Raw genomic sequence first — 15,173 nt, 5'->3', positions numbered from 1 at the left:
AACTCCATTTGAGTACAACTTATCATCCCCAATTAGCCAGACTGAGGTAGTCAATCGCAGTGTAGAGATGTATTTCGTTGCTTTTGTGGAGAACGACCAAAGGAATGGATTAATTGGCTGCATTGGGTCGAATACTGGTATAATACCATGTATAATGCGTCGACCGAAATGACCCCCTTTCAGATTGTATATGGACAACTACCTCCACCCTTGATTTATTATGGTGATAGTTGTACTTCGAATGCTACTTGAGATCAGCAGTTGAGGGATATGGATGAGGTTTTACGGATTCTCAAAGAGCATTTGCGAGTGGCTCAAGACAAGATGGAGAATATGCTGACGAGAAGAGAAGGGATGTGGAATTTTAGGTAGGAGATTGGGTCTTATTGAAGCTCAGACCTTATCGACAAATTTCTATACGACAACAGAGGTATGTAAAGTTGTCTCCCAAGTACTTCGGGCCGTATCAAATTATCGAAAGGAATGGGATGGTCGCCTACAAGTTGGAACTTCCCTCAACAACAGCCATACATCCTGTTTTTCACGTATCCCAGTTGAAGAAAGTGGTGGGACAGCTGTGTGAAAATCAAATAGTGGACCCATTTGTGAACGAGAGTCATAAATGGCTGACTGAACCAGAAGAGGTGTTGGGTTATCGTCCTCATTCTTCGCACAATGGACGGGAAGTTTTGGTGAAATGGAAGGGTCTGTCGAGGCATGATGCAACCTGGGAGATAGTGGCTGATTTCCAGAAGCAATTTCCAACTTTTTACCTTGAGAACAAGGTAAATGTGGAGGACGGAGGTAATGATAGACCACAGATCGTATTTCGGTATCAAAGAAGGGAAAGTAAGGGTAATATGGGAAAAGATGAAAGTACTTTGGTTGGGGAGGTGGGGACCACTACTATTAGTGACAATAGTTAGGAAAAATGTTTTGTTAAAAGGGGAGGGGGGAGGACTGGAGAGTTAGTGAATAGTTTGGTTAGTGGTTTGTGGGCTGAAGCTTTGCTCTTGCCTGTGAGAGGAAGCAGGGTAGACATTTCTTTTCTCTATTCTTGTAATCGTTCAGTTCGACGTGAATATAATAAAAATCTCCAATCCTAGTCTGGAATTCTATCACAATCTCTTGATAACAAGAACGAGGAAGCACTCGATACCCTTCCTCTCACTCTCGAGAGAAACTCTTTCCCAAGCTTCATAACTGCTTAACTCTCCTCACTCCCCTCACATATAATCACTCCCTCCCCTCTAACTAATTGTGGTCCCCATTACCGCCAACTAGACACCGGAAGTAATACTTCCTCAAACAAGTGCTTTTCCCTTATTACCCCTCCTACTATATTTCGATACAATTGGTGGTCTAACAGATTCCTCCTAAAAGCAAGAACCCGTGAGTTGTTTACATAATTTCATACCTTAACAAGAGATGCTTTCTTTAGTTTCAGCAGGCAAAGAGTTTAGGAAAACTTCTACTGAGAGCGTCATCCCCAAACTAGTGGTCATTAAAAAAAGAGGTGGTCTTTCCATCTTCAAACGGGCAGCGAATGTCTTTGTAGATATGGGCAGAATGCTTGAGTATATGGAGCCATGGACTTCTAGAAGAGGCCTTAATCAAAGGGCTTTCCATTCAAAATTTTACCCATAGTTGGCAGAGCTTCTTAGCTCATTTTTACTAGATCTCTCCTTCTTCTCTTTATTTACTTTATGCTTCTTTTTATTGTTACTTCTTATGCTTTTTTTCTCCCTCTTGTATCTTGTATTTTGGAGCATTAGTCTTTTTTTTCATTCTTTTAATGAAAAGAGTGATATCTTTTTCAAAAAGGAAAAGAAAAAAAAAGAAGAGGTCTTAATCTTCCGTAAAGGTTTTTGATCAAAATGATAGGATCCATATTTAGCCTTATGATCATCTCCATAGAGCTTCATTTTTGTGCTTAAATTGGCACATTCAAAGAGTATGGGAGCCTGATGATTCTTAGTTTCTATAATATTTAAAATGGCCTAGTGATACTCAAACAATTGTTGTATGAATTACATATCCTCCTAAAATCGGGTTTTATCACCTAATTTTTCTTTAAATAAAAAATAGTCTTCCAAGCTTTACGCTTTGGAGATAAAACTCCATGGACTATAGGTGGTTCATTATTATTAGTATTATTTATAATTTTTATTATTATTTCTTGTTCTTCTTAACAAGAAAAGGAACTTTTCATCTATGAAGCATGAACATTCCGTTCGCATTACACACAGACACGTTCAGACACGTTTCATACATGTGTTCGACACGCAAATTTCTATGTCCAATTTTTAATTATTTATTTTTAGTTTTAGACATGTGGGGACATGTTTGGGATGCTTCTTGGACTCGGCTGGAAATTTGTTTTAAAGAGAATATGGTCTAATCTTTTATGTTGAACCCAAATTTAAAGCTCAAATCAATTATATGTTCAAAAAGATAAAACAAAAGCAAAGCCCATTTTTTTTAACCAAAGATTAAAAAAAGTATATATAAAACATAAAAAATTGAAGTTAGAAACCTAAACATTTCATATCCTATAATTTTAGTATTTTATTGTAAATTTATATATATCCCAAAAAAATAAAAAAGAGCGTATCCCCAACGTGTTCTGGTCCTAGTTCTTTTGAAATTGGCGTATCCTCGTGTCTATCTGTGTCAATGCTTCTTAGCTATTCATTAAATTAATGAAAAGAAACTAATGCTCAAAGATACAAAGGGGGCGTTTGGTTTAACTTTTCAAGTGTTTATTTTTGAAAATAAGCTATTTTGGAAAAAATTGAAGTGTTTTGCAACCACTCAAGCTTTTGAAACACTATCAAAGTGTATTTCAAACGATTTTTCATCAAAGGAGTTTAAATAATAATTACTTTCTTGAAAAACATTTTTTTCTCTAGCCAATCCAAAGGGGCCCAATGTTTACAAGGGAGTGGATAAGAAATAGAACTGAGCCTAAAACTACCAAGGGAGAACCATTAAACCCAAACCTCAAAAGAATAAGCATAAAAAACGAATTCCTTGTGAATTTATTGGAGGAATTTCATGCATCTTAAAACCACAAGGTTTTATAAAAGAAGCAAAATTGCAAGACATTGATGAAGGTGTGGAAGAATTTTTTTTGGTGACGATTTATTGTAATGATTCTGAGTGACAATGTGATTCTACATTCTCGTCCCCATATCATCAATATTATTTTCCTTAGGCAGAATGATAGATTTCACACTACTCAAACAAACTTTAGATGCAACTTTAGAATCTTCAACAAACTGTGAGAGAGGAGTAGGATTCTTTTGGAAAAAGCAGCCGCCACTTATAGATCGTGTCTCTGTCGGAACTGTACCAGACACCAGTGCTTTGCCAATCGTTTTCTGTTCAATGCCTTTGGGGTTTAGTTGCACTTTTGTTCAACTTTTTGAGTGCCGATCACAATTGTATGCCTCCATTCTTCAAGTCATAGCTGTCTGCCTTCCATCTTCAAGTTGTAGTCCGTCAACCAGTTCCACTAGATCTTCTCAGTCCTTGCAAATAATAATCTTCCACACCAATATCATCAATGTTATTTTTTTGCAGAATTTTTCATTCAAGATTTATGTTTAAATCGGAATGCCTTTGTTTTTCCAGCTCAGTCTATTTATTGATGTTGTTATTGTACTTCTTTCTTGTTTGTATTTTTATTTGTTATTGTTTCCTTGTATTTTGAGCATGGGTCTCTTTTCATTTCTTCAATTAAAAGTTCCATTTCTAATTAAAAAATTTGTTAGTGTTGATATAATATTAAATTTACTTTCATCTATTAGCTTAATCGTTTGGGTCTATCAATAATTTTACATAGTATCCGAGAGGCCATTCAATCTCCTGCATTGTTATTTCTTCCTAATTAATATTGATTACCATTTGTTGGGTCTTCTACATATTTCAAGCCCACAAATGAGAGGGGGAGTGAGTGTTCCTATAATATTAAATATATTTTCACCTATCAAGTTAAGCTTTTGGGTGAATTGATGATTTAACATGAATTGAATTTTGAAATATAGGAGTAAGGAGGTCTCATTTTTTGGGTCTTACATTATCAGCAATAAGTCTTCCAAGGCATCTACAAGCCCAACAATGACGATCTTAACTGAAATCGTAAACCTTCTCTTTAAGTCATAAGTGTGACTTGGTGATTTTTACCAATCTTCCCTTCTTAGTTCTATCAAAATCACACATATACAACTCTATTTTGTCTGGGTCTTTCTTTCCGGTCATTAGGGTAGGAGACCCCAGTCATTGATGTCTAGAGACGAAGCTATAGTTGGCTGGAGAGAGGCGAGGGAGAGGAGCCCAAGATGTTTTAAGACGGAGTTAAGACACAGTTATGACTATTCTGTTGTTACTTACAGATCTAATATAATTTCTTTTCATTCTATGAATTTGTATGTATTGATTTCTTATCAATTCTTTACCCTGCTTAAACATAAACAGCTGACATGCCATAAAAGTAAAAGATAAAGTGACTTGAACTGTATCCTTCATGAGTTCGCACCTGAAATGTTTCCACCAAAAAAAAAAAAAAGAACTTAAGAGTATTGTTCTCTTTTCCTCCCTTTTTTAAAATATAATTTACTAGAATGACTGATGCCACTTAATTTCTGCAGCTCCAGCAAGTCATGGATTCATTCATAATATTTGCTTCCCAGGAAATGGAAACTAATAGTCTCCATGTAAACAATAAACATACTTTATCAAACTCTTCTACTAGACCCTCATTGCCAAACATGTCATGGACACAATTTAGCCCTTCAAAAGTACGAATTTCCCCTTTTCCAACTCGGGAGTATGTTGATGATGAATTCCAGTCTATTGTCAAGAAAGTTATGGGTGTGCTGTAAGTAGCTCCTAAATATCTTTATTTTTTAATTCTTTTTTCATAATTTCTGTTGATCCCATTGCACACACAATTTTAGATTAGTTTTTGTCCAAATGTGCTTAGTCAACCTTCCTTTTATTGAGCAGGTATCTGTTGGGATTTCTTTACCCCATTTCTCGCCTCATCAGCTATTATGCATTTGAGAAGGTTCGCTAATGGTTTTGTTTAGTGTGATATTAATCTGTGTTTCTTATATAAAACAATATTATTTACCTTGATCAACACAAATATCTGCACGTATTTCATTCTAGATATGTTTCTGTTGTCTAGAGGTGCCACAATTTGACTCAATCCTCTAATTTTTATGAGATTATAGGAAGAGAAGATCAAAGAAGGCCTCTACATGATGGGTTTGAAAGATGGGATATTCCATCTCTCTTGGTTTATTTCATATGCTGTGCAGGTAATGACGTAATGTGTTATCGGCTTTACTCGTGTGTAAGGCATGGTATTGTTAATACTTTGGCATAATTTTTATGCTATAGCATCTGCATGCTTAAAGTGAGCAAATAGTAGGTCAAATAAAAACTCAACATCGCAATAAATTGTTGACTGGGAGCCCCCTCATTGTAATCCTTGAAAATGATAGACTGGAAAAAGGCAAGAAATTCGAGTTTAATGCTAGAAATATTGACAGTGGCTATGCCTTAGTCTATATCTACAATTAAGTTCTTCTTTTTTTTTTTTTTTTTTTTTTTTTTTAAAAAAAAAAAGAAATAAGGTTTTTCATTGATGAAATGAAAGAGTCTAATGCTCAAAATACAAAGAAACAAAATAAGCAAAATAATGAAAATACAACCAAAAAAGCCCTTAACTAAACAAAGCCAGAAAAGTAAAGCAACAATCAAATTCAACCTATAATGGAACAAATTGGCTCTTGAATGAAAGTCACTGAATCTGAAGCTATGAGAATAACCATGGGACCAAAACTTCAAAAACCAACTTAGACGGAGACTTCAATACTGCTTTAGAAATCTTGAGGCAAAAGGTCCTTCCAATTGAAAAATCTCTCATCAAAGGTAAAACTTGTAATTCTAAGGTTTTAGAGCTTTGACATCGAATGAAGCTTGAAAGTGAAGTCAAAGCCAAAGCGAATGGACATTCTTGCATTCTCTAGGTAATATCTTAGTTGGTAACCCGTTCTCTAATGGAGTTATTTTGTGGGTTTTATTTTTTATTTTTTTATTTTTTTTATATTTTTAAAAATGCCCTTGTATTCTTTCATTTTTCCTCAATGAGCTTTGGCAACGACAAACTACGACAACCAACTCTAATACCATCTTCATGCGACCAACTTCGGGTTCTGACAACCACTTTTGTCGAAAAACTCTGACGACCAGAACTTAGCGAAAATAGAGATTTTTTTTTTCTTATGATCCTCCAAATTTGGAGGAATTGAAAGAGAAATTATTAAAGAAATGTGGTGATATTCCATTGACTACTAAGAAGATGGAGGAGATTCAATTAAAAAAAAATTCATGGTAGAGGAAAAATACAGAGCAACAACAGGAAGAAGAATAAAAAAAAGAAGAAGAAGATGATGATGAAATTCATGGAGAAAAATGTGGTTTCCCATTTTGTTTAACCATATTTTTGCAAGAAATGTAGTGAATTAATTATTGTTCATTAAAAAAAAAAAAAAAAAAAAAAAAATAAAAAGAAAGAAAGAAAGAAAGAAAAACTTTAAAAAGTAAAAGAAAAAATTGCAATCCATATTTTATTTGAAGAAAGATGGGTAGAATTATTGAATATAAATGTTTCAAAACAAAAATAGTAATCATAAATGCAGATTATTTAGGCCTCGTTTGATAACCATTTCGTTTTTGGTTTTTGAAAATTAAGCCTATTTTCTCCTTATTTCTTACAATGGTTTGCATCTTTCTTATGTAAAATGGTTGGATTCTTAGCCAAATTCCGAAAACAAAAGCAAAATTTTAAATGCTACTTTTTTAGTTTTCAAATTTTGGCTTGATTTTTTAAACCATTGGTAAAAAGTAAATAACAAATAAGAAATTTAGAGGTGGAAGTAGTGTCTATAGGCTTAATTTTCGAGAAAAGAAAAAAAAGAAACCAAATGGGGGAGTTAAAAAAACTGCACCTAATACCCCAGATATATGAACTCAACTCTACACCCCAAACACAGACATATAAACTCAGATAAAATAACTTTTCATCTCAAACACTAACATACGAACTCCACAGACAACTCAGTACCCCAAACAGCCCTTTGATGAAGTGACTGAAGAAAAGAAATTAGAACCGATGGAAAGTTGATTGAGAGTGACAGTTGGGTTCTAGAGGAAAGAGGGAGAAGAGTCTTGACGCACCGCAAGTTGAATCTATAAAACATATTAAATTGTTCATTTCCAAGCCAAATGCAGATGTAAAACTTACCAATACAACAATCTTATCATATTACCAATGAAGCCTGTTTCTTGTATAATTACAACAAGCTTATCTCTCAATAAATGCCTGATTCTTATATAATTGAACTGCTTGTCCTTGTTCAAAAGAAAAATAATCTGTATACCATGCTAACTAGAACCCTAATATTTTCATCTGAAGCCTATAATCTAAATCCTGCATCCACAAGCTTTCTTTTTCAATAAATCTCTTTTGTCCTTTCGGCAGTTTTGAATTTTGCTTGATTTGATGTCTTTTACAGTTTTCAGTATCGGCTGGAATTATCACTTTCTGCACTATGCATAACCTTTTCAAGTACAGTGATAAGACAGTGGTCTTCATCTACTTCTTTTTATTTGGATTAAGTGCAATCATGTTTTCATTTTTGATCTCTACATTCTTCAAACGAGCGAAAACTGCTGTGGCAGTGGGAACACTTTCTTTTCTGGGTGCCTATTTTCCTTACTATACCGTAAATGATGAAACTGTGTCCATGTAAGTATCTTTGCCACTATGAATCGTATTTTGTTTTATTTGGTTAATAATTTCATTTTTGAATTGATGTTTGATCCAAATTTTCACTCTCCTTCAGGATAGTGAAGACAACTGCTTCATTGTTTTCACCAACTGCTTTTGCTCTAGGGTCTATTAACTTTGCGGATTATGAACGTGCTCGTGTTGGACTTCGATGGAGCAACCTATGGAGGGTAATGTTTAAAGTTTTATCTGTGCTTTCAAGAATAATCTGCAAGATCTCTTTGGGAAGGTAACTAAATGTTGGCAGCTTGATTGCGATAGGCATCCTCTGGAGTAAACTTTTTGGTGTGTCTTTTAATGATGTTCTTCGACGCGCTTCTGTATTGTGCAATTGGTCTTTACATGGATAAGGTATTGACTTTCAACTCAAATATCATTTTAAGGTGAATCTTTGAACTCATAAATATTTCTTCAAGATATTGTTTTCAAGATATGGTAATCTGAAAAGGGGTCCCCATTTGATTATGTTTGTTGTTGTTTCCATTTGCCATCAAATTTGAAAGAGTCAAAATCCTTATTATAGAATTGAATGGAATAAAATGTTTGTATTCCAATAATAATTCAATTGTATGATACATAGCCTTCTTATATAGACGGTAGGCTCATTACATAAATGGAAAGAATTATAATGAGAATAAAATAAAATCATAGGTAATTTTACTGATGAAAAACAGAGTAACGAAAGAAAAATAGCACACAAAGTTTTACGTGAAAAAACCCTAATCAGGGAGAAAAAATCACGAGATAAGAGGATTCTTATTAGAAGACTGATACACAGAATACACAGTGACTGCCAGTTTAAATAGAAAAAAGGGAAACCCTAGGGTACAAGTATAAAGACAAAAATGCCCCTAGAGTAAAAAACCCTAATTTCAACATTTACAACTAATTATCTTATTTACAACCAACACTTCCCTTCAAGCTTGTTTAAATATATCTTCCATTGCCAGCTTGGATATCATTCTATTGAATTTTGTACCCCTTTGGTCAACACATCAGCAATTTGTTCCGTATTGGAAAAATACGGAATACTAATTACACCACTTTCAAGTTTCTCCTTGATGAAGGTGTTTGCCCATTTCAATATGCTTTGTCCTATCATGTAAAATTGGGTTATGGGCTATAGAGATGGTAGCTTTGTTGTCACAATATACACGTATAGGTGTGTTGTGGGAGGCCTTCAATTCTTCCAATAATCTTCTTATCCATGTTCCTTCACATATACCATGAGCTAGAGCTCTAAACAATACTTCAACACTACTTTTGGCCACCACATCTTGCTTTTTGCTATGCCAAGTGACTAAGTTACTGCCAACAAATGAACAATAGCCTGAAGTAGATCTTCTATCTGAAATACTTCTAGCCCAATCAACATCTGTATAAAATTCAACTTGAAGATGGCCATGTCTTTTAAACAATATGCCTTTCCTTGGAGTTCCCTTCAAATATCTCAAGTTTTATATGCTGCATCAAAATGAATTGATCTTGGTGAGTGCATGAATTGACTTACCATACTTACTGCAAAGGCAATATCTGGACACGTGTGGGACAAATAAATGAGTCTTCCTACCAGTCTTTGGTATTGATCCTTATCCTTTACGTCTTCAACTTTTGCAGCTTCTGTCTTGCACTCAAGTAAACCTATTTCTTCAAGTAAATCAATAATATATTTTCTTTGATTCATGAAGATACCTTTTTTAGATCTTGCAAATTCCATTATGAGGAAGTACTTTAATGTTCCTAGGTCCTTGATCTGAAACACACTTGCAAGTTTTTTCTTTTAAGTTGTTAGTTATGCTTCATCATCACTTGTAAGAATAATGTCATCTACACATACAATCAAAACCGCAATTTTGTTATTTGCAGAATGCTTGTAAAAGATGGTGTCAGTTTGACATTGAAGGAACCCAAAACTCGTAACTACTTTTTCAAATCGTTCAAACCATGCTCTAGAAGATTGTCTATCCTAATGGTGAAAGCTTTATGACTATTTGACAAATTTTTGTACGAGATATATTTTGCAATGGGATATTTAGTGCAGTTCTAGTACCTTTTCTCAAAGCAATAGGGATATCAAGATCAGAGACAACATGCAAGACATTTTCTATGGTTGAGGAGAGACATTAGACAAGGTATTTTCAATAATAGGATAAACAAGAGTGGATGGAAAATCACCTTCTCAATAGAGAAAGTATTTGCAAATTTAAGGTTTGATGAATATGCTCCTCCGACATTGCAATAAATAATGAGCAATGGAAAGAAAAATCACCCAAATGAGAGAAAAAAAATCAGTTTCTTAAAACAAAATCAACCCAACTAGGCCAATGGACCGAACCATTGATTGAAACGAACCGAACCATTGATTGATCTAAACTGAACCCAATACCAGTTGAATTGAACCAAGCTAAGAAGAATCGGTCCACTGCTGAAAATTCTTTGTGATGTTCATGATACCCACGAAGTGAAGTCTACTCGCAGTGGTTTGAACGAACGACAACCGACAAAGACTTCCCTAGATGGCAAAGGGCCAAGCCATTTTGTACCTTGTAAGAAAACATATGATGCTTTGAACATTGCTAATCTTTTCTTTCGAGATATTGTCAGACTTCATGGAATTCCAGAGACAATTGTATCTGATAGAGATGTCAAATTTATGAGTTTTTTTTTTTTTGGAAAAGTTTGTGGAAATGTTTTGACACTAACCTCAAATTTAGCTATTTAAGCCACCCACAAATGGATGGTCAAACAGAAGTTACAAACTGAACATTGGGTAATATGCTTCGATGTCTAAGTGAAATCAACCAAAACAATGAGACACTAACCTTGCACAAGCGGAGTTTGCTTACAACAACATGCAAAATAGATCAACAAGGAAGTGTCCATTTGAAATTGTATACACTAGACCCCCTCGTTTGACTTTTGATCTTACAACTCTTCCTTCTAACGTAGATATTAACGAAGAAGCTAGACAACTTGTTGAACATATTCAAGAACTACACTCGGAAGTCCTTGACCACCTAGAGGAAGCAACCTCCTCCACATACAAAACTCAAGTGGATAGTATAAAAGACACGTTTCATTCAAGCCGGGAGACCTTGTAATGATATATCTTTGAAAGGACGGCTTGCCAAAAGGAGCATACAACAAACTTAATGACAAAAAGCTCGGACCATTTGCTATCCTTGAGAAATATAGTGATAATGCTTACAAGATCGATCTCCCATCTTCATTCAACATAAGCAATACTTTCAATGTTGCAGACATCTTCCCTTATCAAGCCTCGGATGAGTTCAAGCTTTCAACTTAAAACTCGTGGACGAGTTTAATTCTAAGGGGGCTGAATTGATGTAGGGATATTAAGGGTATTTTGGACATTTCTTGTAAAAAGAGTATTTTGTTCTTGTAAAATTACAGATTGGATTCTCTTTTTAAATTCAGTTTTAATTTTAGAATAGGTGTGACAAAATCCTTCTCCTCCGCGTCTATTTAAAGGATGTTAGGTTAGTTAGTTAATTAGGTATGTACAAGTCTTTTTCCTTTGGGCCTATTTAAAGGGAACTTATCACTCATTTTAATCAATGAATAAAAACTTCAGCTCCAAGATTCTTCCAAGATTTCTCCAATACTCTTTAGTCTTCACCACATGGTGGACCTTCAATTATGAAAGGTTTTGGGGGATGGTTACCAGTAAAAAATCTTCCATTAGATTATTGGTGTAGAAGCACGTTTGAAGCAATTGGAGTCTATTTTGGAGGCATTGAATTCATTGTAGCTAAAACTCTCAATCTCACAAATTGTTTGGAAGCTAAAATTCAAGTTAAAAGAAATCTTTGTAGATTCATGCTGGTGACCATTGAAATTAAGCATGAAAATCGTGGCAATATCTTTTTGAATTCGGGAATATTGAGTGTGTTGATACACCCACAATAACTGATGGTAGTCTATTTATTAAGATTTTTTTCAATCCAATCGACTTAGTTCGTCTGAATCAAGTTATGAAGGATGAAGGTGTTGATATGAATATTTTGGAATCAGATTGGTCCTTCCTTGCATCCTCTCAGTCCAAACCGGATTACTCAAGAAACCTGAGCATTTCTCTGAAGAAGAAGGATCTCTTGAAGTCGTCACGGAATTTGAAGCACTCCTTGATAATCAACCTTCCCCCAATAATGGATGGTGTGAACACTATAGAGGAAAGTGAAAAGTTGCTTTTAACGATGAAAGAGAGAGATCCTGTCATTTTGGGTACTAAGGACAACACATTCAGTTTGAACACAAAAAAGGTAGGTGAAGAGACTACCAAAACAAGGAGAGAACTTTGGAGAGAACTTTAATGAGATTGGGGAGTTTCTCAACATGGAAGATCAAACAACCCACAACGTGAGTGACACTAAGACAGGGACACTCGAAGAGTCACTGGGACAGTCTCTAGGAAGCTCTAAAAAAATAGAGACCTCGTGCACCTCCTGCTACACTCCAGACGATAAGAAACTAAACTCAAGAGGTAATTCAAGCAATGCTTCTGTTTTCTCTGCTTCTCGATCGAAACTTTCCAGACTTTGGAAACCTTTCCTCAAGCATTTTGATAGAAAACGAACTTCCTTCAATAATTGGACAGTAACAAAAGATCGAGAAATGTTGAAAAGCAGAGACTTCCGACTCTCAGAAACTTTTGGCTCCTTAGATGGCCATATTTCGAGTTTTCCCAGAACAAGTGCAACAGAAACTAACCTGGATTTGCTGGGGGCTTGTTGCACAAAAATTCAAGTTCCTTTTTCCTCTTTAAAGACAGGTAACTTCTCCTCTTCTTTCTAACAGTTTAAGCGTTCGAATTTCACCATTCCTAACTCAAAAAAAAATTTCCTGAGAGATTCACCTTGTTCCCCTTCTCTCTCCTCTAAAACAAGAAAGTGCGAATCAGATATAGACTCTCCAATCAGTGAGTAGTGAAGATATTGTTAATTTGGAGAATGGTTCAGTCCAAGTGGACAGAGTGCAAGAAGAAATCAGTGGCATGGATCTACAGACTCTGTTCTCAAATGAAGCTGAGTTGAACAATTTTGAGCAGCGCCTTTCATGTTTTTCCCCCTTGCATCCATCCGAAGTTCCAGATCACTTGACATCCATTGTTAAGGATTCTGGAGTCATCTTGGCTTGAAGATTCTTCCTTTTTTGTTGCCTTCGGTGCTCTATTGACAATTGCAATGAAGTTAGTGTCCTGGAATACAAGGGGGCTCAAAGATTTAAATAAAAGAATAGCTCTCAAAAGGTTCCTGAAATCAGAATCTGGATTTGGTCTTAATTCAAGAATCCAAGAAAGAGGAGTTCGATGCAGCCTTCACCAAAGGAAATAGGCTGGGAATCGGTGGAATCCTTTGGAAAATCTGGAGGTTAATTAATAATGTTTTGATTGAGCTTATTTGAAGTCTTCATCATGGTGATCATTATGTGAAAGTTTCAAGGGTTATTCCATCCAAGACTTGAACAAGAGTTGGGAGAGTTTTATAGTTCTTTCTGGTTACCTTCTTTGTGACTTTTAATTGTTCTTTTGTACTTTTCATGATTTTATTTTCAGAATTTTCTTATGATTCGGTTTCTTTGTCTCTAGAGCATTAGTATGTTCAGAATGGCTTCAGTATGCTGATATTTCCATTTTAAAGGGTTTTATTCTCTATTGAAAAAAAATAGTTTGTTTTGTGAACTATTGAATTGAATCTCGCTTCTCTTTTATTTTCAAATTGTATCTAAACTATTCTATCTGCTAATTAGATTCTTTCAAGGGAAAATGGGTTTGGTTATTCATGGAGCTGCCTTCTCGGCAATTTCTTCTCAATGAAAAGGAGTATTATCAAAGATCAGACTCCCATAGAGTGTAAAATTGCTGATGCAGAAATTGCTAATGCGTCTAGAAATAATGCCTTTGATCCTGTAGTTGAGGCTATTAGTTTGGACATGAAGCAACAAGAGCTCGATAGCAGGTCATTTTATTATATTATTGTTTGTTATTGCCCTTAATTAATTCCAACTTTTCTACTTACACCATAACTTTATTTGTAGATGCATCCAGATAAGAAATCTTCATAAGGTTTATGACACAAAGATGGGGAAATTTTGTGCTGTCGACTCTCTCCAACTCACCCTCTATGAAAATCAGATTCTAGCACTTTTAGGTTCGCTTTTTTAGTGCTTTCAAGTTCCATTCACCTACCTATGCAACTTTTTATTAAGCATTCTATAAGATTGTTATATTGTTCATATGTTTTGAGTTCTTTCATTTTATTTTTTTAAGAAACAAGAACTAACCTCTCATTTTTTTTGAAAGGAAACAAAACCTTTCCATTGGTAAAATGAAAAGAGATTAAGCTCAAAATACAAGAAATAACTTCTCATTGATACAGAAAAGGAATAGATGGTTATGGTATACAAACCCCCAATGGGTGTGAAAAAGAGATAACAAATAACTAATACAACCATATATAATTACCCATGAATATTAATGAACAGCTAAAGAACCAAGAACTATTGTTTCCAATATCTTCAACCGTACGTCTTTGAGGGCTAGTGAATGAATGATGAATCTATGAATAATGCAGCTACCGAACACTAAAACCAATAGCTGCATCAAACCTTTAAAAGAAAACCAAAAATTGACTACCAACCATCAAAAAGCCTTTTTTTTTTTTTTTAAAGAAAAGGAAACAGCACTTTACATTGATGAAATTAGAATGGGACTCGGGACGTGTAGTTCATGGAAGAGCCCTGGGCGTGCCTCATTGCCAACCAGCCAAGCCAAGAAGCACAAACAAACACTTTTTATTGATGAAATGAAAAGCTAAGAAGCACATATATTGACATGTGACACGAATACGACACGACACTGACGTGGCAACACGCTAATTTTTATAAAAGTAGGACACGACATGTTGGGAAAACATTATTATTATTATTATTTATATAGAAAAAAATAACTATATGTTGTGCATATAAACATATTTAAAATATTATCTTTAAAACATCAAAATAACAACCATACAATTCACGAAAAAGACAATAATATTTTTGAATTAATTTTGGCATGACTAGAAGATGACTGCCATACTAATTTTAAATAAAAAAAGAAAAATAGAAAAAGAGACAAAGATTTAAGAAAATGAAAAAAAAAGGATGAAAAAAATCAAAGATGCCAGCGTGAAAAGGAAAAAAAAACAAAAAAACAGAAATGAGATGTTTAAACAAAAGAAAAAAATAGAAATGGGGGAGAAACGAAAGTCCCTGACGTGAGGGTTGGTGGGTCTTCAAGTTGCCGGTG

At 34.7% G+C, this 15,173-nt stretch overlaps 1 protein-coding gene across 3 annotated transcripts in view; it reads left to right on the top strand.

Annotated features, from left to right (window-relative positions):
- The window catches only part of LOC120072970 (ABC transporter A family member 1), an 87,793-nt gene that overhangs the window by 19,402 nt on the left and 53,218 nt on the right, over nt 1-15,173 (top strand). For 2 of the 3 annotated variants that reach the window (XM_039025515.1, XM_039025516.1), the window contains exons 6-13: nt 4,653-4,882; nt 5,011-5,071; nt 5,241-5,327; nt 7,590-7,822; nt 7,920-8,034; nt 8,126-8,215; nt 13,634-13,842; nt 13,922-14,034. In XM_039025515.1, coding sequence (XP_038881443.1) covers nt 4,653-4,882; nt 5,011-5,071; nt 5,241-5,327; nt 7,590-7,822; nt 7,920-8,034; nt 8,126-8,215; nt 13,634-13,842; nt 13,922-14,034 — 1,138 coding nt within the window. Of the gene's footprint in view, nt 1-4,652; nt 4,883-5,010; nt 5,072-5,240; nt 5,328-7,589; nt 7,823-7,919; nt 8,035-8,125; nt 8,216-13,633; nt 13,843-13,921; nt 14,035-15,173 lie in introns of those variants that run through there. The other variant, XM_039025517.1, reaches the window with a different exon arrangement.

This window comes from Benincasa hispida, chromosome 3 (assembly GCF_009727055.1).
Source record: "Benincasa hispida cultivar B227 chromosome 3, ASM972705v1, whole genome shotgun sequence".
Lineage (NCBI taxonomy): Eukaryota > Viridiplantae > Streptophyta > Magnoliopsida > Cucurbitales > Cucurbitaceae > Benincasa > Benincasa hispida.
This window is presented reverse-complemented; position numbering and strand designations above follow the sequence as displayed.